Here is a 20,623-nt window from a genome sequence, read left to right as displayed (position 1 = left end):
AAATTTCTTTTGAAATAAGCTTTAAAATGCACTGCTGGCAAAGGTTACCTTTTTGAAGAGCAGCTGGACAACACAAAGCCAGACATCTCTGGCCCTGAAAAAGACAACTAGTTCCTAGTTCATTTCTCAGGCTACTTCTATCAGCCACACTATTCAGTATTAAAATCCTTCCCCACATGTACCACTCCAGATCTGTACACAGTATTAGCAGGTGACATGAAGCTGCTTTTCCAACTATAAAAGGCCTCAATCACATGTTCTTAGGCACTGGTGCATCTTCTTTTGCTCCTTAAACAATTCACATTTGTTTTACATGTTAAGGTGTGCAAATGCTTCTGCTGTGCTCTTTTGAGACCTGCTAATGGTCCTAGCTTAAAAACTCTGCAAGGAAGTGTTCCCCTGGCTGTGTCACTGCACATGTCAGGAGGCACCCCAATCACCTTTGGTGCCACTCAGGAAGACCCCAACTGGAACACATTCATAAATGAACTAGTTTTATCAAGATCACATATAGAGAGATGGATCTCACCTCCACTTCCTTCAAATATCTTGGCTGCATTAAAATCCCTACTTCCCATATGCATCCTATCACTATACAAAATCCAGGTGGATAATTTAATGTGACATTGCTCTTATGCTGCTAGAGGGAGTTTTCAGCTTGTCTCTGAAAAACCAATGCTTCAATACCCATGTTTTGAAGACCTATTGTGCAGGGCATTTGCCTTTGGTATTTAAACCCTATTTCTTTTCTTGCACACACTTTGTCCCAGTTCTAACATTAATGTTTTGAATTGGCTGCAACTTTCCCCTTCTAAAACACATGTATTCTTCTCAAAAGGAGCCCCATAATGTCCACACATCAGTGTTTGTCTGCTTTTTTATGTCAAATGTAAAATGGGAAGCTGATGTACCGTGCTTACTTTGGCCATTCCTAACAATTATATTTGCTATTCCTGACATGCCTTTTCAGTGTGTGCAAAATTTGCCTTTCCATTTTTTGTAGGTTATTATTTCTTCTATTCTCTCCCTCCTGTCTTCTCTCAGTTGCCAACCTTGCCCATTTTAGGGCAGAACTTGATATCTTCAAACCAGTCACCTACATGCTTTTTCTTTTGTGTTCTGCTCTGGCTGCCTGTAGCTTTTTCTGATCTAGTGAGCCACAGGGAGAGGGGAGAAACCCCTTGATACTCTCAGAAGCACCACTGCTTATGCTTGCTGCACAGGGACAAGAAGAGGGACACACCTCCCCTTATGCCCTCCACTGTAGCACTTCCCTTGCTGGCACCAGTGCCACCTCCTACTGCAACTGAAGCACAGCTCCAAGAACCAGAGAGGGGCAGGCCTCAGTCAGTCTCACTGCCAGGTCACTGAAGGCAAGAAAGCAGCCCTCAGCTCAATACCAATCGAGTCTCTACACTGCTTTTAAACTGAAAGGCAGAAGGAAAGCCATCCATGGGGCTGTTTCCAGTGAAAGAGAAAATCCATTTTATTATATTAAGTTCAGGATATTGGCTGAAGAAAGGGACATGGCTCCTAGGCTGCAGCACTCTCACTGACAATGATGTTCTACAGGAAAATACTTTCAGAACTTCTTTTAAATTATTTTTCCAGAGTGACCAAGTATGTGTGTGCTCAGAGATACACAGACACACACACAGATGGCTAATGAGCAAGTTCAGGGTAGAAAGGACAGTGGCAATTCCTTTATACACAGTCATTTGCATTCAAACTGAGTGCCAACAGACCTCTGTAACACACACTGTATGCATAATCAACTTTTTCAATTACATAAGATAGGAGAGTGTGGCTAAATTGTTTTTTGATTTCTAAGACTAAAGTTTAACTTATTAATAAATTTTTACAAAAAGATCCTAGTATTTTCAATTTGCTTAGTTGTCTCACTTCTTTCTATACTCATTATTTAATTAAACAAAACCAAATCTAATGAATAATGTAAAGTTAATTTTTTACAACCCAGATAGGTGGAATTTTCAGAAGCAATATTATCAGAAGTTATGTTTCCGAAACCCTATAAAGATTTTCATTAACACTGATCTTGGAAAACGTTTGCTTTCCTGCCCTCTACTGCTCATGTCTATTTAAGTTTTCTATACAAACCCGGTTTTGGAAACTTACCACCATATAAACAGTCCTACTGAAATAAAATTATTTATTTCTATACTACCAGTGATCTAAACAGTTCTTTCTGCTGTTGCTCAGGTATGTATCACACCCTTGCAGTTATCTGAAAAGTAAGACACTTCAGGTTACTTTTCATTTTACCAAACCAATGCAAGCAAGTTTTCTTTCTCAGTTCTGGATTATATAATGGAGTTTTAAGTGCACAAATTGTAGCTGACTTCTGGGTTTATTACTAAAACATTTTCACTGCTAGCTAAAGCTGTTAGTTAGCCATATATCAAACTACAAGTTTTCACAGTATTTACAGATTTTTATCCACATTAAAAGCTCTTCTATTTAATGTAGTTAATTTTGCCTCCAGTGATGCAGTTTGTTACAGTATTGTGCATGCTTACATTTAAAACAATGGGTTAACATACTACATCTTGTAATTACTCCCAAGCTACCAGAAAACCAGTGAATTAAATTTATTTAGTGTTAAATGGATATGGAATGTCATACAGTACATGTAAAGACACTTCAAGATGAGTAAAGCAGAACTAATTGCACAAGGGATTAAAGGTTCACCTCAACAATCAGTATTATCAAATCATTACAGCTTCCATCTTCAGAGTGCAAGGTATGTCATGCAAAAAAAAAAACCAGCTCAAAAAATCCCCAGACAAAACCAACATTGTGGTACCACTTAAAATGCTATCATACCACAATATTTTACAAGACATTAGGTGATCATTCATATAGAATGGAGCATTTTAGCAATAACAAAAAAATTTTAAACATAATTAACAGATTTTGCATGAACACAAATTCCAGCATTACTATACCTAAGGAACAGGCAACATGCTGGGAGAAAGTACTTAAAAATCAAAGCCTTTTTTATTCATAGCCAATATTACTTTCTGCAAAGATTCTGCAATCTTATTCAGTTTCCTCACATAACTGGGTAAGTACATTTTTACATAGAGCATAATCACATAACCACCACACCAGCAAGAGGATTTCATTATCTTGATCATTTACTACATTTAAAACCATGGTAAGATAACATGCCCTGCAAACAAATTGTCTTCTGGGACATTGTACTGTATGTAGAAATATTAAACAACTAAAATATACTCCTACCCACTTTAACCCCAAGTAACTTATAATTTGTATTTACATATTTTTGAAATATGTAGGTAAAAACTGCAGATGGCAGAAAGCAGAATACACAGGAGCTATGAGAGCGCTGATGGAGCGGGGGTGCAGCCAGGAACCCCAACAACCCCTGGGCAGGGGCTGCACTTTTTGCACTCCTGCTCTGTCCAGGGCCCAAACCAGGGTTCCAGAGGCAGCTGCTGCTGTGGCAGAGCTGCTCCTCCTCCCCCAGCTGGCTGAGCTGGGAGCAGAAGGTGCAGCCCAGCAGCTCCACTCAGCTGAAAGCAGACACACACATTCCTACACACCTGCTTCAGCCACAGCTTGAATGTTAACATGGACGTGACACAGGAGATGAGAGGATGGATTTTAACATTTCCACCTTGCAATGCTCATATTCTGAGGGCGTCAACAAGTATATTAACCAACCAAAGAAAGCATACAAAAAAAGGCCAAGTTGCTTGCCCTCATATTAGGAATAAACTATTTAACTTCCTGGCTTAAATGTAAGCAAGAGAAACTCAAGAAAGAACTTCTTGAGGTTAATTTTCCATCTACATTCAAAGAAAATAATTTACTAAAACTGTAACTTGCAAGGTCTACTAGCCTTGAAGTGAGGATACAGGTTAACTAGACCTATTAAATAAAAAAACTGCAAAAGGCATTTTACAGAAATAAAATATGCAATTCTAGGAAGTAGGTGGAAAACCACTTTAGTATTTGTCTGGAACATTCTATTTTCATAGCCCATCATTCTCAGGAATGTGTATTTCATAAATAAAAATACAGAACAAAAATTTGTGTATTCAATCTAAAGTTGGATATTTCTAAACCTCTTCAGATAAAATTTGCTTTCTCTCTCACAATTAATTGATAAAACCTGAAAAAAATTAATTGACTTTTCAAATCTATCTTGCATGAGAAAACACAGATGAACAAATCAACATCTGGAAATAACATTTTGTACAAGATTGCAGTTCTAAAACACTTATATTACAAAGCAATGTAAATAAATACCAGGCTAGTACAAAAGCTCTTATTTACAGTTTTACAAATGAAAACGTTTTCAGTGTAAATGCAGTGTTTTAAAGAACACAATATTAGTAAAATGAGTTCCTGTATAGACCATTACAATTTCTGCTAGGTTTGAATGCAGTATTGTATAAAACCATTGTTTCAAGTTAACTTCTTTTTATACTTTAGTACAGCCAAACCCCAGTTTATGTCTGGAATGGTATCTGTTAAAGTGCTGAAAAAGAGGACATTTCTGAAATTTTAGAAAAACATACTGTACATTATTAAAGCTTTATCAAGTCAAAAGTGGTATATTTTGTTCATATTTGCTACCACACCACCTGGGAATGGAAAGTTTTCCAACAAAAACTTGTAATTATTGGGATGGCAGCCACTGATATCTTTGTATCCAAAGACGGATGGTTTCCCACAAGTAACTTGTCTTAAGCTTCAGTGGTGGCTTCAGGTTTCATAATCTGGTAAGTAATCAAGTATTCTGGATAAGCCTGGAAGAGTGACACACACATTGTTAATTATTTCATTCTCTGGAAAAATTCATAATGTTTGTTTGGAAGGAGAAAAAAATAAATGCCAAAGAAAAGAGGGGCAAAGGCAAAACATTGAAGGTAAAAATCCCTGGATCATTCAGACATGCATTCTTTCACCTGCAACTGCAGCTGGAGTTTGCTCTGAGACATAAGCAAACCCTAGCACCACAAACCTAGGAAAAAAAAAACCCCAAAGTATTAAATGCCTTTGATAAAGACAAAAGAGAGTCTGTAAAACCACCCCAAAAGCTATTTACCTGCTCTCCTCTGTAAATGACATATTCTGCCAATGCCAATCCATTTACACTGGGCCGCCCGGTCACGGAGTGATGTCCTGGGGGAGAATGAGCCATTTTCATGGCACTGAACTGCAGGAAGGACTTGCCCAATGTTACACGACAGAAGAGCAACTGCCTGTGTTGAACGCAAAAAAGGACCATGAATACACAACACTTATGACTTTGAACTTTGGAGCCACTTCAGTCAGCTTTCATAGTTCATAAATTTCTCAGGTTCTGTTTTGCTGAACGAAAGCTGCACTCACTTTGGAAAGCTCTAGCCCAAGGAAAGGGTTGGTAGTAATATGGAAAAATGCTTACCTTAGTTACTGGAAACAGCATGCTTAACCATGCACTCGGAGATTGCCACCACCTTTTCTTTGTTACTTACTTATTTTCATTTTTTTTGGGTTTTTTAGGTAAAAGTTTATCTCCTCTCCCCATTACTCATCCCGACAACATAATTCACAAATGTTCTAATGTTAGATTTGTATCCAACAGCCAAGTCAACATCAAGGCCAAATGCAAACTCTAGGTCAATGCAAAATACCTCAGACTAGCATCTGTCAGCTTGTTACACTGTTTTCACTTTAAAAGACTCAACAAGGGCTCTTATTTCTGTATAGATGTACCTACTACAATGACAATGAAAAGTGGATTCAAGAACTCAGTGGCAGAATTCACAAATCCACATCTCTATTTCAGTGTGTGAAAAACCAGTCATATGAGGACTGACTATTACAAAGAACATCCTCCTCAAAGAAATACTGCATCTGAGTATCTGTGAATTTCTCCATTCTCTGTAACAGCCAATGAACTAAACTCTCATACTGCTGCATCTTTCACATTACCATATAGCAGATCCTCTTCACTCTCTGGCTCCAAGTCAGATTTTTATATTAAGGGCAAAGATATGGTTAAATGCACTGAAGATGGTCAAAGGTTCTTCAGAACTTTGAACTGTCAAAGTTTTCTGAAAGTTTCTATTAGGCCCAGCACACAGAGAGTACTGAGAAGGTCTGGTTACCAAGCAAACCCTTCTTCATTGATAGTCTAGGACACAATATACAAAAGCAAAATCAAGATGCTTTCAAGTGACTTACCTGTGGCAAACATAGCAAGATCTGTCTTTGTGAATTGGACATCCAGTGCCACCTCCAATTCCATACACATATTGATTACTTTTGGAAGAATTTTCAGCAAAATAAATCCCAGCTCCAAACATGCCACCTATATAGGCATGTCTCTCATCAAAGCCTTTGTGAATGATTGCATTCACAAATGGGGAGCCTAAGAAAAAGGAATTAAAATACTGAAATTACAGTACACAGATTTTTGTATGTGTCAAATTTCAATCACTCATTCCCATTGTGTTGGGAACTGTGTAGCCTTCCTCATAAACATGCACTGTGAACTTTGCTCACCAGGATAAACTCTATATTTCTGTACAGGAAAGACTTCAATTGGCTTTACCTTGCTAATGATAAGCTGTTGTGTCTAGAATGCTTAACAAAATTAACTTATCAACTTATAAAACCAAGAAAATCAACAAAAAAAAAATCCTGCCCCAAAACATCCTTAACAGAATAAAGCTTGACCTTTAATCATTTAGGTCATACAGCTGACAAAACAGACTTGAGGAGGCACACTACTTAATCTTCACTCATAATTGCTGAAATGCTTTCACTTAGATGTTTCAAGTCTCTTTCAAGGAGAGACAAGGAGATGCAAATTTCAGAACAATACAGTATATTGTATCATCCCTTGTGAAATACACAAATACTTGCTCATAAAAAACTAATGTATAACCTAGAACCTACTTCCTCTGAGGAAATTTACTTTGTTTGAGACAGTAGAAACCCTCCAATAAAGAGTGCTGCTGATGAACTAAGTTCATAAAGCACATTTCAAATTCTCACCATGAAACAGCATCCTTTCATTGGCATGGTTATGATTCTCTTCAGAGACCTCTTTCCTTCTGTGTGTGTATCTTTCCCATAGTTTTTTGTTGCACACTTTCTGAATCTGAAACAGTCAAAATTATCAAAAATCTCAGTTCACTTTACTGGACAGATGTATAACTTATAGCCACTGTCCTACAGTACAGTTACACTGTCACTGGAATGATAACACTTTCCTTGGGATTCAGTGAAACACAAAGTGACTTACCCTGCACAAACTGATTGTTGTTTTATGACAAGTAAGTAATAACTATATACTTAAGAATCAATTCATCTTACAGAGCCCCTTGTTAATAATCCTTAAATTAACTACACTCTAATTTAAATTTAGCAGGCTCAGTCACAATTTTTCTTGATGCTGAATCACTAGTAAAAAGATCAACCAGTAAACTAAGAAATGCCTTCCGTGAAGATTTGTGAAGCACTTCTGAAAGAAAACAAATTACATATTCCCTGCAGAGGCATGCTGGGCATTGCAAACCATTGTGTGTGTATAGATATAGCATAGTAATTCCACTGTAACTTCAATTCAGAATGAAACTTAGTAGCAGTTACTTGTAAATCAAAATATTCATGATATTAATGAAAATTACTATTACTTCAGAGGGAAAACCACAGAAATACAAACCAAAATTCCATTAGATTAAACTCATCTACTGCCTGTTTTTTTACACTTGTTTGATGTTAAATCAAGCCAAAATAAAAGTTCAAAAGTTTTGCTTTTCCTTCTGTTTTTCCTGCCATTTTCCCTCAAAAGACACCCACTTTTGTTTCCTATAAAACCTCCTGCCTTTTTCTTCACATATTCTCCAGTTTTGAGTGACATCCTTCTATACCAATTTCTTCCTGACTATTAACCTATAAATAACTTTTCTGTATAAACTTAAGTCTTTGAATTTCCCTGAAAAGTGATCTTTATCCTGTACCTGTCTCAAAATGGCAAATCTTGTCACCTTATGGAACTCAAACAAGTATAGAACATTTTACAGATATGTTATTTTTTGTAAAACCACTGGGGATGAAAAACCAACAGGCACCTTTAAGATGTTGTATCTATTGAACACTCCACCAGCATGTCCGCCATCTCTGTGCTCTCGGACAGTACTCTGCATCTGAAAATTGAGAATTTAATGAGGATGGCATTCTTTCAGAAGACATTAAACACGTTTCCTTTACATAAGTCAAGAAACGAAAAGAACTAATTATGTATTAACACAATTAGAAATCGTAAGAGAAATTTTTAGGTGACTGGTTGTTAAGTAATGCCAGATTTTGTGAACGCACATGAATAGGTTTAATGATTTTTTAAAAAAACAACATATTTTGACTGCTCCATGGCCTCGTCTTCAAACTGGAGAAGACTGTCACTAATCGGTTTAAAACTGTGTTTGTTCAGAATTTTGCCTTGTGAGATTATGGCACTTTGAAAGGAAGTGATGTAAAACTGTCTAAAACAAATAGGTAATCCATTGGTAGCACAGAATTTATGTTATATTGAAAAGATTTGATATATAGTAGAGATTTTAAAAATACTACAGGCAATCATAATGTAAGAAAGAAAAAAGTTACAGACATCGTGACCACAGATTATAAGTAGTGCAGTCAAAGTTGGGAGTCTGTAATGTCCTTATGCAAATTTTACTTAAACTTAGTGATGTTTACTGCACCGTTAAACTGTCTAGCAATACTTCTTCATCTGCTTCTTTAGCAGCAATAGCAAAAATACTGAGAGACTACAAAGAATGTCATTTACCTCTTCTTCTACTGACTGAAATTCCTTGTCTTCGGTGGAAAGGTCTATGAGAATTGTTCCACTAGCAGAAGTATTTAGAGTCAGGTATGGGTTAAGTCCTGTGAACGTAATAAAATACAGCAAAATGTATGTGAATGTAATAAAACACAGCCTCAGAAACCACAATTGTTTTCTCTGATCTGTGGACACTAATTGATCATTCTCTCAGCAAGAATCATAATTTCAGCACACTAACCCATTTATCCATGCTTAGCTCAGTATATTAATACACACAACAGGGGAAATACTCGTAACGCTTACTTCAGAGCTCATTTCAACTCTAGGCAGTGACAGAGCAAGCAACCAGTACAGAGTACTGTACAGAGTCCACAACTACTGGTGGCAAGGGCGTCATGAATGGGAAGAGCAACTTGAAGCACTAATTTAGTAGGAATATTTTTTCCATGGTCATGCAGAAAGAACTGACAAAGAACTAAGTCTGTCAATCCAAAATGACTGAGCCTGGTACTGAAAGCTTAAAAGACACTGAACACTTGAAGGAAACTTCTCTATCTTTCCAAATATGCAAAAAATTTGGAATTTTACAAAGAATCCAATGTCAGTTTGCATTGGACAGACTGCAGTCAACAACTGGCAAGTAATGGGAATGTAATTACTGGATATAAGAATATGAAGACTGTGTGTGCCAAGTGTCTTTTCTGGCCATGGCCCTTCCCGAAAACTAACAGGTAACCAAAATTAAACACTGGGTCTGCCATGAGCTCTTTAAAAGGAATAATCTGGGGGAAGTGGAAATTACAGATTCATGCAGTCTGGAGCCTCATGTAGCAGTGTGCAACTGGAATAGTGCTCAGGAGAAACAGTGGCAAGAAGCAAAATAAAGCTCATCCACTACTAACCTCAAAACAATGGCTATACTTCAGGAAGAGATGCCATATGTACAAATACACATACGTTCAAAAATACATCAGGCCTACTTAAAAGTCAAGTATACAGTTAGTGGCTATGTAAATTTCTAACTCAAACAAGGCACGAGGCTGAAATTACACCTTAAAAATAACTTTTATCCAAATTACTCAATGAGTCTGTCCAGAAAGACATGACAATTACAAGAAAATTATGGAGATTCACCTAAATACTTCATAATCAGGAAAAGCATTATTTATCTTAGGGTTGGTTCATACTGTTTTAAGGAGCAAAAAGTAATTTAGAGCTTGAGATAGTGACTCATTACTATGGAGTGAAAATTTTAGAATGAGATTTCACAAATAGTGAATCAGGAACGGAGAAAATCCTACAATTTAAATTTATTTCATTTCTAGGAAACACAGCAAAACAACAATAAGTGATATTTCAATGAGTTAAAGAAGAAAAAAGGATTTGGAGGGCTTTATTTGCCTTCTCTGCAGGCATAGTTAAATGAAGTACATTGAATGATGATGAATTCACAACTGCTGGTATCAACAGTCTTGCACAACTAAATAAAGAGGCTTTAGTGGTAATTTCAATGTCAGCTAAAGCTGTTGAAAAAAGCAATTAGGTTAATTTTGGTTCACTGAAAGCACACCAACTCTATTTTTAAAGAAAAGTGTAAGTAAGAATTTCAGCTGGCTTTCTGAGTGAGCAGGCAGATTCTGCAGCAGGACCCAACAAACAGGACATGACAGGCCTGAACTCGCCAACAGAATGTGCTCTGCTCTTCAGAGTGCTTTGATGAAGATAAATAACCCCTGCCTTAAGGAGCTTATGAGCATTTTGCACTAAGTCAACACTTTACCTAAGTAAACAAAAAGGAGTGACCACAGAGAAAAAATATACATCAGATGGACTGAAAGGCAAGATTCACAGTAATTCACAGCATGAATAAAGTACCCAAGTTTCAAGTCAGGAGACATTCTTACCATTTGAAGTACCAATTTCTAGGTCATGTTTTATTACCAATTCATTTTAATGAGATACATTTTGGAATAACGTAAGTAATTCATAAAAATTGATTATGTAAAGGCAGGATTATGTGATAACTGAAAATAAGCATATACCTTGTTGTCCAGAAATAAGTCTTTCAACTCCTTTGATGATTTTATGCCTATGGCCATAAGCATTAATGCCAATTTCCTTCAATTCTTTGTGTCCCATTTCAACCAATACGTCCAATGTTATCTATAATGAAAGCAAGACCATGTTTTTTGTACTAGAACAAATGCCAATGACAGTGAAAATACACCTCACAATAGTTGTGAGAAAAAACAAGTGTGAAAAGAATAGGAACATTACAGGCTTCAGTGCATTATTTTTGTATTTTACTTTTACTCAACTGCTTTCTTCTTTTTGTCTTAAGTAAACATGCTACGAACTACAAATTGTAACTTGCATTGCTTGCAAGCGTTATGTATATGTTAATATATACACATATTTTAAGATACATTTTTTAATATATCAATTAGAAATCCAGTTACAGTCCTTTCCTTCATCCCACTCATTGAAAATCTATCTTATTACATTACACTAACCAGTCACTCTTTATTCTACAGCTTTCTAGCCCAGACTATCTGGAAAAAAATATAACCACTTACCTGTTCTCTCTCAAATATGTCAATCAGATGGTCAAGGCCAAGGTTCCGCACAAACTGATTAATGCTAAAATCTACACCTGAAACTGGGTAAGAAGAAAAAACACAATGTACATTCATACCTGAATTGTAAAATAAGGCATACACATCTCCCCCTGTCTGTGGCAACAATGAGAGAGACAGAAATTCCTGGTCTTTTGCAGATATAGATTAAGTATTAATTATCACTAATCAGTAGCAACTAATCTGCTCTTCTACCTCCCAAAGAGCAGTCTTTGGCACAGAATAAGGCAACCAGTGACCAGAAATGCACATTACTATAGAGAATATATTGACAAGTAAAACGTCATAGAAGTAACCTTTTTAAGATACCTGATCTAACAACAGCCTCCTAAAAACTAGATAAAGTTTGTAGTAAAATACTGCTCAGTATGCAGCCAAATTTCATCTGACTTCTCTTTTAAAACACAATTCACCATATTGGTTTTGTTCAGCAAAAAAAAAATTAAAGGCTCTGTAAGAGGAAAGCAGCAAAATCTTATATTGCAAGACTTTCAAACTTCTGTTCCTCATTAATGACATTATAAGGAATCTAAATATTGCATATGCTATAATACCTCTATGAATGTATGGGAAATTTTACACCTTTGTGTTCTTTTCACCATTTGTTAAGAAATGTTATTCACTCCTGAGAAAGCCTCACCTTCTTTTTTCTCCAGAACAGTAGCTCCCTCTGCACAGTTTGTACCAACAACAGAGGGAAGTTCAGAAAAACTACCAGACAAGTTGTCAAGGCTACTTGCAGCAGACAGACTAGATGGACTGGATGGAACAGAAGAGAGGGAATCAGCTGCAGAACCTGTAGTCTGAGACACACTTATAACCTGAGGTTTGTAGCAAGTTGGTAAGGCAGAAGGAGGCATTGCTGCAGTCAGTAATGCACTGACATCATCTGCCTAAAAAGCAGAAAACAACTCATTAAAACAGAGGAACACTTTTGCACAATGTTTTATCCTATTATGCATTATCATTATATCAGATTTCTTAAGTACATTGCAAAATAATAGTGGTAAAATATGCAACCATTAATTCATTTTGTTAGCATTTTGAGGTTTTCTTCCCCCTGCTCCATACTGAAATAAGATGCCTAAAACAAGAAATCATTTAAAGACGGTTTATACAGCTCTATTGACTTCCCTTGCAAGGCACATACAAACCCCACAGAAACCACAGTATTTTTAATTTTGCATAAGTGGTTGCATTACTGTTTTGCTAAGTTTTAGATTAGGTGTCACACATAGATAAGTATGGGTTTCCCAAGAGGAGCCCATCACTTACAGTGACCAGGTCCAATGGTGTTTGTCCTTCCTGGTTTTTCAGAGTAGGATCAGCCCCATGTGCCAGTAACAAGGCACAAAGCTGAGTCCTTCCTTTCTGGGCTGCTTCATGAAGTGGTGTGAACGCCCATTTGTCCGTAGCATTCACACATGCATTATACTTTATAAGTAAAGCTGCTACATCAACATGCTGGAAAAGTAAAAAACATCTGTTAAATTCCAAGTGTACTAAAATAATTCAGAACTACTACTACTACTGTTTCTCTCTAATCAGAATAATTCTGAATTTTCTTAGAATGTATTTAGTTATGATTTTAAAACGTATTAAAACAAGGCGTTTTCTTCCTCATCTATGACATAACAGCAGAGAGTTAAGTAAGATTTGTTCTCTTGTGAAAAAAGGACAGAGTAAAACAAAATTCCAAATCTAGTTTGGAAAGCTCTCCAACTGTTTTGGTCAAAGACTTGATTCAAGGACAAAGATTCAGGAAGTTCACAAAAACAATTGCTGACTCAACAGCAGTCATATAAATGAAAGTGAGATTTTTCTAATAGAATTTGACTGGCACAGGTAAGGAAAGGCATTTTACTGAACACTTTTCAGCCTGATGGCTTTTTAGGCATTCATGGTCAGAAAACTCCATTTGTGACTTTACAAATTCATAGGAGTCTTTACCTACAACATAAGCTGTGATCTAATTATCCATTCTGTGTCTTACAAATAAGATTACACTATAACTCAATAGCAAAAGAATTCTACAGAGGCTCATATTTTTTAATGAAGTCTCAGAAAGCTTGAGATATTTACCCCATAAGATGCTGCATTATGCAGAGGAATCAAGCCTCCTTTATCCTGTGCATTCACATCTGCTCCATGTTGCAACAGGTATTCTGCAACCTCCAAATTATTGTAACCAGCTGGAATTGCAGGACAGAATGAACAGAATTAAACATCACCCCAAACAGGCTGTGGAGAAGTTAATTATTAACTTAAACTACTTGAAAGTAAATTAAATTGTCAGTCCCAGTGAAGACAGTACAATACCTATTATGATGGACAGCATTACCTTAACAGTATTTGGTTTTAAAATCTGTTAATAAATAATAAAAGATCCTCTCTGGCTAGACAGTACAGGAAAATAATTAAACAATTTGAAAAGCCACCTAACATTAATATACTTAAGAATATAAATTTTTAAAGAAAAGGTACTGAATCCTCCAGCTTGAGGTTACACTGTAAAGTTGTGTAGACATAGAAAGTTCAGCCACAGTAATTAGTAACCAATCAAACTAGTTAACTAGAACACTGACCTGCTAAATGTAGTGGCGTTGAATGCCGTCCTTGTGTGTCCCGGCAGTTGACATTGTCAGGTGAACAGAGCTTTTTTACTCGGGCCAAACAACCTTTCTTTGCAGCATCTAGGAGAGCTGCATCTCCTCTAAGTAGGTCTTGAATATCAGTATCACCATCTTTAACAAGGTCTAGAGGAGTATTTCCATCCCTGTTTTTCTTTGTAGGGTCAGCTCCATGCTGTGCACACCAAAAACAGGTGGTATGTCAGTAGAATAAACATGCGTCATCTTATGTATCTAATGCCTTGTTGAACAAATGTTCTGACATATATTGGAATCCTGCAAAGAGCTTTTCATTTACTGTGTGAAAAAATACAACACAGGTACAACAGTATCCCTTTTACTGAAAATATTTATGTACAATAATTTAGAATCCACAAATCAGTTTCTGAAATGTAAATGGAACAAGACAGAAAGGCATTTACTTCCCACCAGCATATGTAATACCTGTAATAGGAGTTTGCAAATCTCATATTTTCCTTTTGCTGCGGCTTCATGCAAAGGAGTGAATTTCCACAAGTCAGCTACATTGACAACAGCACCATGTTTAACCAACAGTTCTGCAACTTCATAGTGACCGTATGAGCAGGCGTTATGTAAAGGGACAAGTCCTCTGGAAACAATTAAAAGAAGAGAAAAATTCTCTTTAAAAACAAGAGTATTTTTTCAACAATGATGTAAACTTAAAACACAATGCATCTTTGACTATATCACACCACAACAAAATATTTCTCTACCCCCTCCAGCAGTCTAATACAGTAGGAATACTTATTGCAGTAAAATCTTAATCAGTGGGGCACTAAAAGCACAGGGCCAGAGAAATTCTTGATGCTCTAATCTTAAGTATTGCAAAATACTTTTGGATATTCTTAACATCTTAATTCCAACCGAAGCTTCCATGAAAATAAAATAATGTCTTAGAAAAATGGGATGCTTATCAGCTAGCAATATTCAAAAGCTGATAGATATGACCAATTACAGTTGCTAAGAAAATATATATTCAAGCATTTACCCCTTATCTTTTGCATGTACATCAGCTCCATGCTGAAGAAGATACTCCACAACAGATACTCTGTTGTATCCAGCTGCAAAATGAAGTGGTGTAGACTGACGTCCTTCAATATCTCTGCAGTTCACACTCTGGACTGTACACAGCTTCTGTGAATTTCCCCAAACATAATATATGTTACTACATATAGCGTTGACACCTCTAATTTAGTCATAGAATATTGTTATATGTATCTAATTTTAAATGTTTTCAACTGTTTTCAATTAAAAAAATATTTTTAGTCTTTACTTTTTACAGATTGTGTCCTGATAAAAAAAATCCACCTGCTCCCAAATCCAAACCTCTGACTTATTAATGCTTTTTATATAAGGCAAACATCTGGAGGTGATGAATATTGTTCTCTGCAATCTGTAATAATTGTCCAATACAAGGTTATAGGACACATAATTCTAAAGCATCAGTAGAGGATTGTTTGATTGCTTGCTTTGAGAAAGTATACATTGACATATAAATCTGTGATACTTTGGCTGGGGTGGAGTTAATTTTCTTCCCATGGCTGGTATGGGGCTGTTTTGGATTTGTGCTGCACACAGGGCTGATAATGTTGATGTTATTGTTGAGCAGGGCTCACACAGAGCCAAGGCCTTTTCGTGCTGCCACCCTGGCCAGGAGGCTGGGGGGAGACACAGCCAGGACAGGGGACCCCAACTGACCCAAGGGCTATTCCAGAGCAGATGCCATCGTGCTCAGTACACAAAGTGGGCAAAAGGAGGAGAGAAGTGGGGGAACATTTGTAGTGATGGAGTTTGTCTTTCCAAGTCACTGTTATCCAAGATGGGGCCCTGCTCTCCTGGGGATGGCTGAACACCTGCCTGCCCATGGGAAGTAGTGAAATAATTCCTTGTTCTACTTTACTTGTGTGTGGGGTTTTTGCTTTCTCTATTAAGCTGCCTTTATCTCAGCCCACGAGTTTTCCAGTTTTTACCCTTCTGATTCTTTCCTGGTCCTGCTGAGGGAAAACTGACCAAGCATCTGTGTGGGGCTTGGTTGCTGGCTGAGGTTAAACCATGACAAATTCCCTCTTATTTTCAAGGAGAGGTTTAAGCTTACTTTTACAGTATCCACATCTCCAGCCTTTGCAGCCTCCAGCAACTGTCGATCTGCATCAGAATTACCTAATGGGATACCTTCTGCAAAATAAATGAGATTGCATGACAGGTAAGTGTAGGTAGGTGAAGAAATTTGTTAAGACAGGAAATGAACTGAGTTTTTCTTAAAGGGAAATATTTGAAATAAAGTTAACCAATTACATACAAGTTTCATCTCTGTTCACTATCTACAACTACAGCTGCTAGAGCTAATAGTGTTTGGGAAGTTGACTTCAGCAATCTGCTTCCTGCATGTTTTGGAATATTGTGGAACCAACAAAGCATTCTTATTTCAGTTTCCGAATTAGACCAGATCAAGTTTATGTATGTATTATAATGTCCAAACCTTACTCTTGAAAATTCATGTACACTGTTACCTCCACTCAAAAATGCAAAGCAAACATTTTTTGTTTTACAAACTCATTTTCTAATTTCAAGATTCCCCCCACCCTATGTCAGGATTTTAATACAATTATTCCAAGTGGCTATACCCCAAAATCTTCATATCTGATGATCCAGACTGTAAATTATATTGTTAAATAGGGAGTAAAACATCACCTAGTACTGTCTTTAGTAAAACATTTTTTTTTGTTGACTACTCTTCACTATTATTTGACAGCACTTGGAACAGTAAGTAAAACTAAGCACCCCAGTGGATGTTGAATAACTCGGCATACCTTGTAGCAGCTGTTGCACACTTTCAGTCCCCATTTGTAAAGCTGTAAAGCCCTGCAGAGACACGATGGAAGGATCACATCCAGAGCTCAGCAGCAACCTGCAAGTCTGAAGATGACCACAATGTGCTGCTCTATGAAGAGAGGTCTGGCCAAGATTATCTAATGCATTAACCTAAAAATAACACAGACAAGAAATACCACCATCAAGTTAGTATTAAAATGTTTTCATTGCTGACTGGGAACATTTCACAAGTAGTATCCTTACTTTAATAAAAAGAACATGTTTAGTATATTTCCAAAGGTGATCACATTCCAAACAAAAACAGTTATGAAAGTAGACCCCTTTTAGAGGCATGGGAATAATCCAGTGCTTTTTTACCACAAACTGGAGTAATTCACTATTTTGCTCCTCACAGTAGTATCTTCACTGCTAAGATCTAGAATAGCTTCTACTTTGCATTGGTTTATTGTGATTTCTTAGACTGAGGACTTCCTATCTGTTCGCTCAGTCAAAGTGTATTCAGCAATTTAAAACTCAGCACTGAAACCTTACTTTTATTCCCTACTCTTCCTCTGGTTTGGGAAACTTCATAGCAGTCAGGCTACAATCAAATTGCCATGAGAGAGATTCAACTCTCAGTCTTGGAGGGTTCAAGCACTACAGTCTCTCCTTTCCACATTTTCTTTTTGTGGAAATTTGAGCTGAACACTGTGCTATGAATTAACATTTTGCCTTCATTTTACTTTTTACTGCATACAATATCATGTAAAGTCTATCTGTCGCACAATTCATTTTAAATTCTTGCTGTTCATATATACCCCCTATTTTTTTTCCCTTATGTATTCCATTATTCCTGCTAGGCAATGAAGCACCAAATAAGACACTGAAACTTTTTCATTCCTAAAGAGAACTACGTCTGCATTTCTTAAAAATAAGACCAAACTAACAATGATTCTGTAATGCATAGGGCTGTAGTGATGGATTGATGGCCTACAGCTGAAGTCTACAAATCTAGAACCTTACAAAACAAATTATTTTACAAAAACTGTGCATTCTCATGGTATGAAAACCTGTATAGTACATGAATGTCAAACAAAGTATGATACTCATACCTTAGCTTCATGTTTCACAACTACTTCAACAACATCGTTATGAGCCTTTTCTGATGCCACATGCAGAGGAGTCAAGAAGCTTAAAAAAAAGAAAGAATAATTTAAAATGTATTTTGCAAATTATTGTAAGCAGTTAGAGCATTCATTTGTAGCCACTCACTCTTTTGTTTTTTCATTGATATTGGCCCCTTTCCTCAGCAGCAATTCACATACTTGTTTCCTCTTAGGATATGGAGATGCAGCAGCACAGTGCTGTAAACATGAAAAGGTTTAGAATTAACAACCAACTAGCAATATCCAGATTTTACTACCTGCTGATCAGCTGGCAGTTAAGAGCTGGTGGTGTACAAAGACAACAGAAAAAAACCCCAAAAACACGTAGATGCTTATTAATTTGAAAGATTCCACATGGGCTTTGACATTTACTCTGGTATTTTTAAGAACTTCCCTTTCTAATAACTGCTGGAAACCATCAAAACAAAGTTAACATACATAGCTTGCTGTTGCTTAAAATCAGACTATTCTACAAAACCCAGTCATTTAGACAATCTAAACAGGCCTAAATAATTTATGTTAGTCTTAACATTAACTTTAAGAACAAAATATTAATCAGTGTTATTTGCTTAACTAGGCACTGGGTATTCCAGGTTGGTTTGAATTACAGCACTTGACACTGCAATATTTATTGCTAAACCATTACCTAGTAGGCTTAGGATAGCCACAATATATACAAAACCATTAACGAATCCTGAGATATTACCAATGCCGTCTCATGTGTCTGAGGATGCTTGAAGTTCACTGTTTCCAAAGAAAGATGTTTCTTTATACGAGCTACATCCGATTCTCTTGCAGCCTGCAGCAGTGAGTGACCTTTGAATTCATCTTAAAAAACAAAGAAATACATAGCAGAGGGTTACACTCCTTGGATCAAGAGAATTGATTCTTTCAGTTAAAAAAAAATTTATTTAATTCAGCAGACCATGGAGCACATATTTCCAAGTCTGACTCAAGCTATTACATCAATTGACAGAACTTGTTACTTAAGTCAAAACACTACACAAATTTTGCTTTGTTTCTAAACCAAAGCCAGACACATCCAAACTGGCTGCACAAGATCTATTTCACTCACCACTGTGTAGATCCTATTGTTCACACAGGTATTAACTCAAGCATGTAAACATCTCAACTTCTGATCTATTTCTGGAAAACCACTTCTAGATGCTATCCTGAAGTCTAGTGTAGTATTTACTTACAATTTTTGTAAATATCCCAGAAAGTTTGTTTGACCGCTCAAGGACAGAATTTGAGGTCACTCTAAATTTGCTGGACAAAAATCAATGTCCTTCATCAATTTTTTTGAACTTTCAGTGATTGTGGCACACTCAAACATATTCGGCATTCTAAGCAGTTATTCTATTCTTCAAACAAAAAACTGTGCAATAAAAATTAATAATTCAACAATCTTGATGCAGTGACAGGAACAAGTATGGGAAATAAAAGTGTATTGGCAAGGTCATGAGGGAAAGTATTTAACAGGGGAAAAGCTACAAAACCCATCCCAACCATTTGACTATAAAACTGTCAGTAAAATTATTTTAAATGCCTACATTCAGAAAATCTAGCAGTTTCAAATTATAAACAGTGAAATATACCGTGTAACATTGCACAAATACTTTTAAAGTGTAAGCATTTTCCAAATCTGGTTTCTGGCAGGTCACTGTCTAGGGAATCTAATTACACATTACAAGCTGTAACTGCAGAACTGATCCCACTTGATACTCACATGCTAATCGTTCTTTTAATTGGGGTGTTGGAGCCAAATCAATGGTGCTTTTGTTGTGACAGTTCAACAGTGTTGGGTCAGCACCATAACTTAACAAAAGAGAACATACTTCCACCCTGTTCTTAGAAGCTGCTTCATGCAGAGGGGTGAATTGCCACAGATCCATTGCATTCACACATGCTCCATGCTTGAAAGGGAAATGGGTAAAAAAAGATGCAATCAAAACCAGGACGTTAGAAAAAGATTGTTATTAGTTTTAATACAGTAGACTGTTAAAATAAACATCAATGCTTATATGCAAACTGTTTCCAATACACTAATTTTCAATCTAACACAACAATTCAGCACATGGTGGATTTTAATCACCTGGTGTCCCACAGATACATTCAAAGAAGCCAAAAGCTAGCTAGTCTTCTCAGGCTTTTGAGTTCTGCTATAGGTCAAATCAGAGAAAGAGAAATATTCACATTCTCCAAATCACCTGTGAACAAGCTCTGGTCCTTTGTAGCTCTAGAAAATGTCTAGAATGACTAGCTGCACTAAGATAAATACATGTTCTGTGAATAACCCCTAAGATATGAATGCCATGGTATCTAAGCTGACACGGGCACTCAATTTTAATTCAAAACATTTAAGTACAAGATTCTACAAGTAACAGTCCTGGATGAGTAATGTATGTCTAATTCTTCTCCAGTAACATTTTGACTGTACTTCAAGTTCAGTCTGTGAGCAAGTACATGCTCTTTCCCACTGCTTCTCTTAAAGCTGTAAAGCTTTGCAAAAAGCAATTCAGAATTCTC

General features: G+C 36.6%; 1 protein-coding gene across 1 annotated transcript in view; it reads right to left on the bottom strand.

Annotated features, from left to right (window-relative positions):
- Positions 1-2,594: 2,594 nt before the first annotated feature.
- Positions 2,595-20,623, bottom strand: part of TNKS2 (tankyrase 2) — a 28,608-nt gene continuing 10,579 nt past the window's right edge. Inside the window, exons 8-27 of the mRNA XM_021539536.3 lie at positions 19,824-20,010; positions 18,801-18,922; positions 18,201-18,292; positions 18,041-18,119; positions 16,928-17,099; positions 16,213-16,292; positions 15,106-15,251; positions 14,541-14,706; positions 14,052-14,271; positions 13,549-13,658; positions 12,742-12,930; positions 12,107-12,359; positions 11,407-11,489; positions 10,873-10,993; positions 8,834-8,931; positions 8,118-8,192; positions 7,039-7,144; positions 6,223-6,409; positions 5,099-5,255; positions 2,595-4,799 (exon numbers count right to left, since the gene is read on the bottom strand). Of these exons, the coding sequence (XP_021395211.1) occupies positions 4,737-4,799; positions 5,099-5,255; positions 6,223-6,409; positions 7,039-7,144; positions 8,118-8,192; positions 8,834-8,931; positions 10,873-10,993; positions 11,407-11,489; positions 12,107-12,359; positions 12,742-12,930; positions 13,549-13,658; positions 14,052-14,271; positions 14,541-14,706; positions 15,106-15,251; positions 16,213-16,292; positions 16,928-17,099; positions 18,041-18,119; positions 18,201-18,292; positions 18,801-18,922; positions 19,824-20,010 (2,706 nt within the window). The 3' untranslated portion in view covers positions 2,595-4,736. The remainder of the gene's footprint in view (positions 4,800-5,098; positions 5,256-6,222; positions 6,410-7,038; positions 7,145-8,117; positions 8,193-8,833; positions 8,932-10,872; positions 10,994-11,406; positions 11,490-12,106; positions 12,360-12,741; positions 12,931-13,548; positions 13,659-14,051; positions 14,272-14,540; positions 14,707-15,105; positions 15,252-16,212; positions 16,293-16,927; positions 17,100-18,040; positions 18,120-18,200; positions 18,293-18,800; positions 18,923-19,823; positions 20,011-20,623) is intronic.

Source organism: Lonchura striata, chromosome 7, assembly GCF_046129695.1.
Source record: "Lonchura striata isolate bLonStr1 chromosome 7, bLonStr1.mat, whole genome shotgun sequence".
Taxonomy (NCBI): domain Eukaryota; kingdom Metazoa; phylum Chordata; class Aves; order Passeriformes; family Estrildidae; genus Lonchura; species Lonchura striata.
Note: the sequence above shows the minus strand (reverse complement) of the source record. Positions and strands in the feature narration are given on the sequence as shown.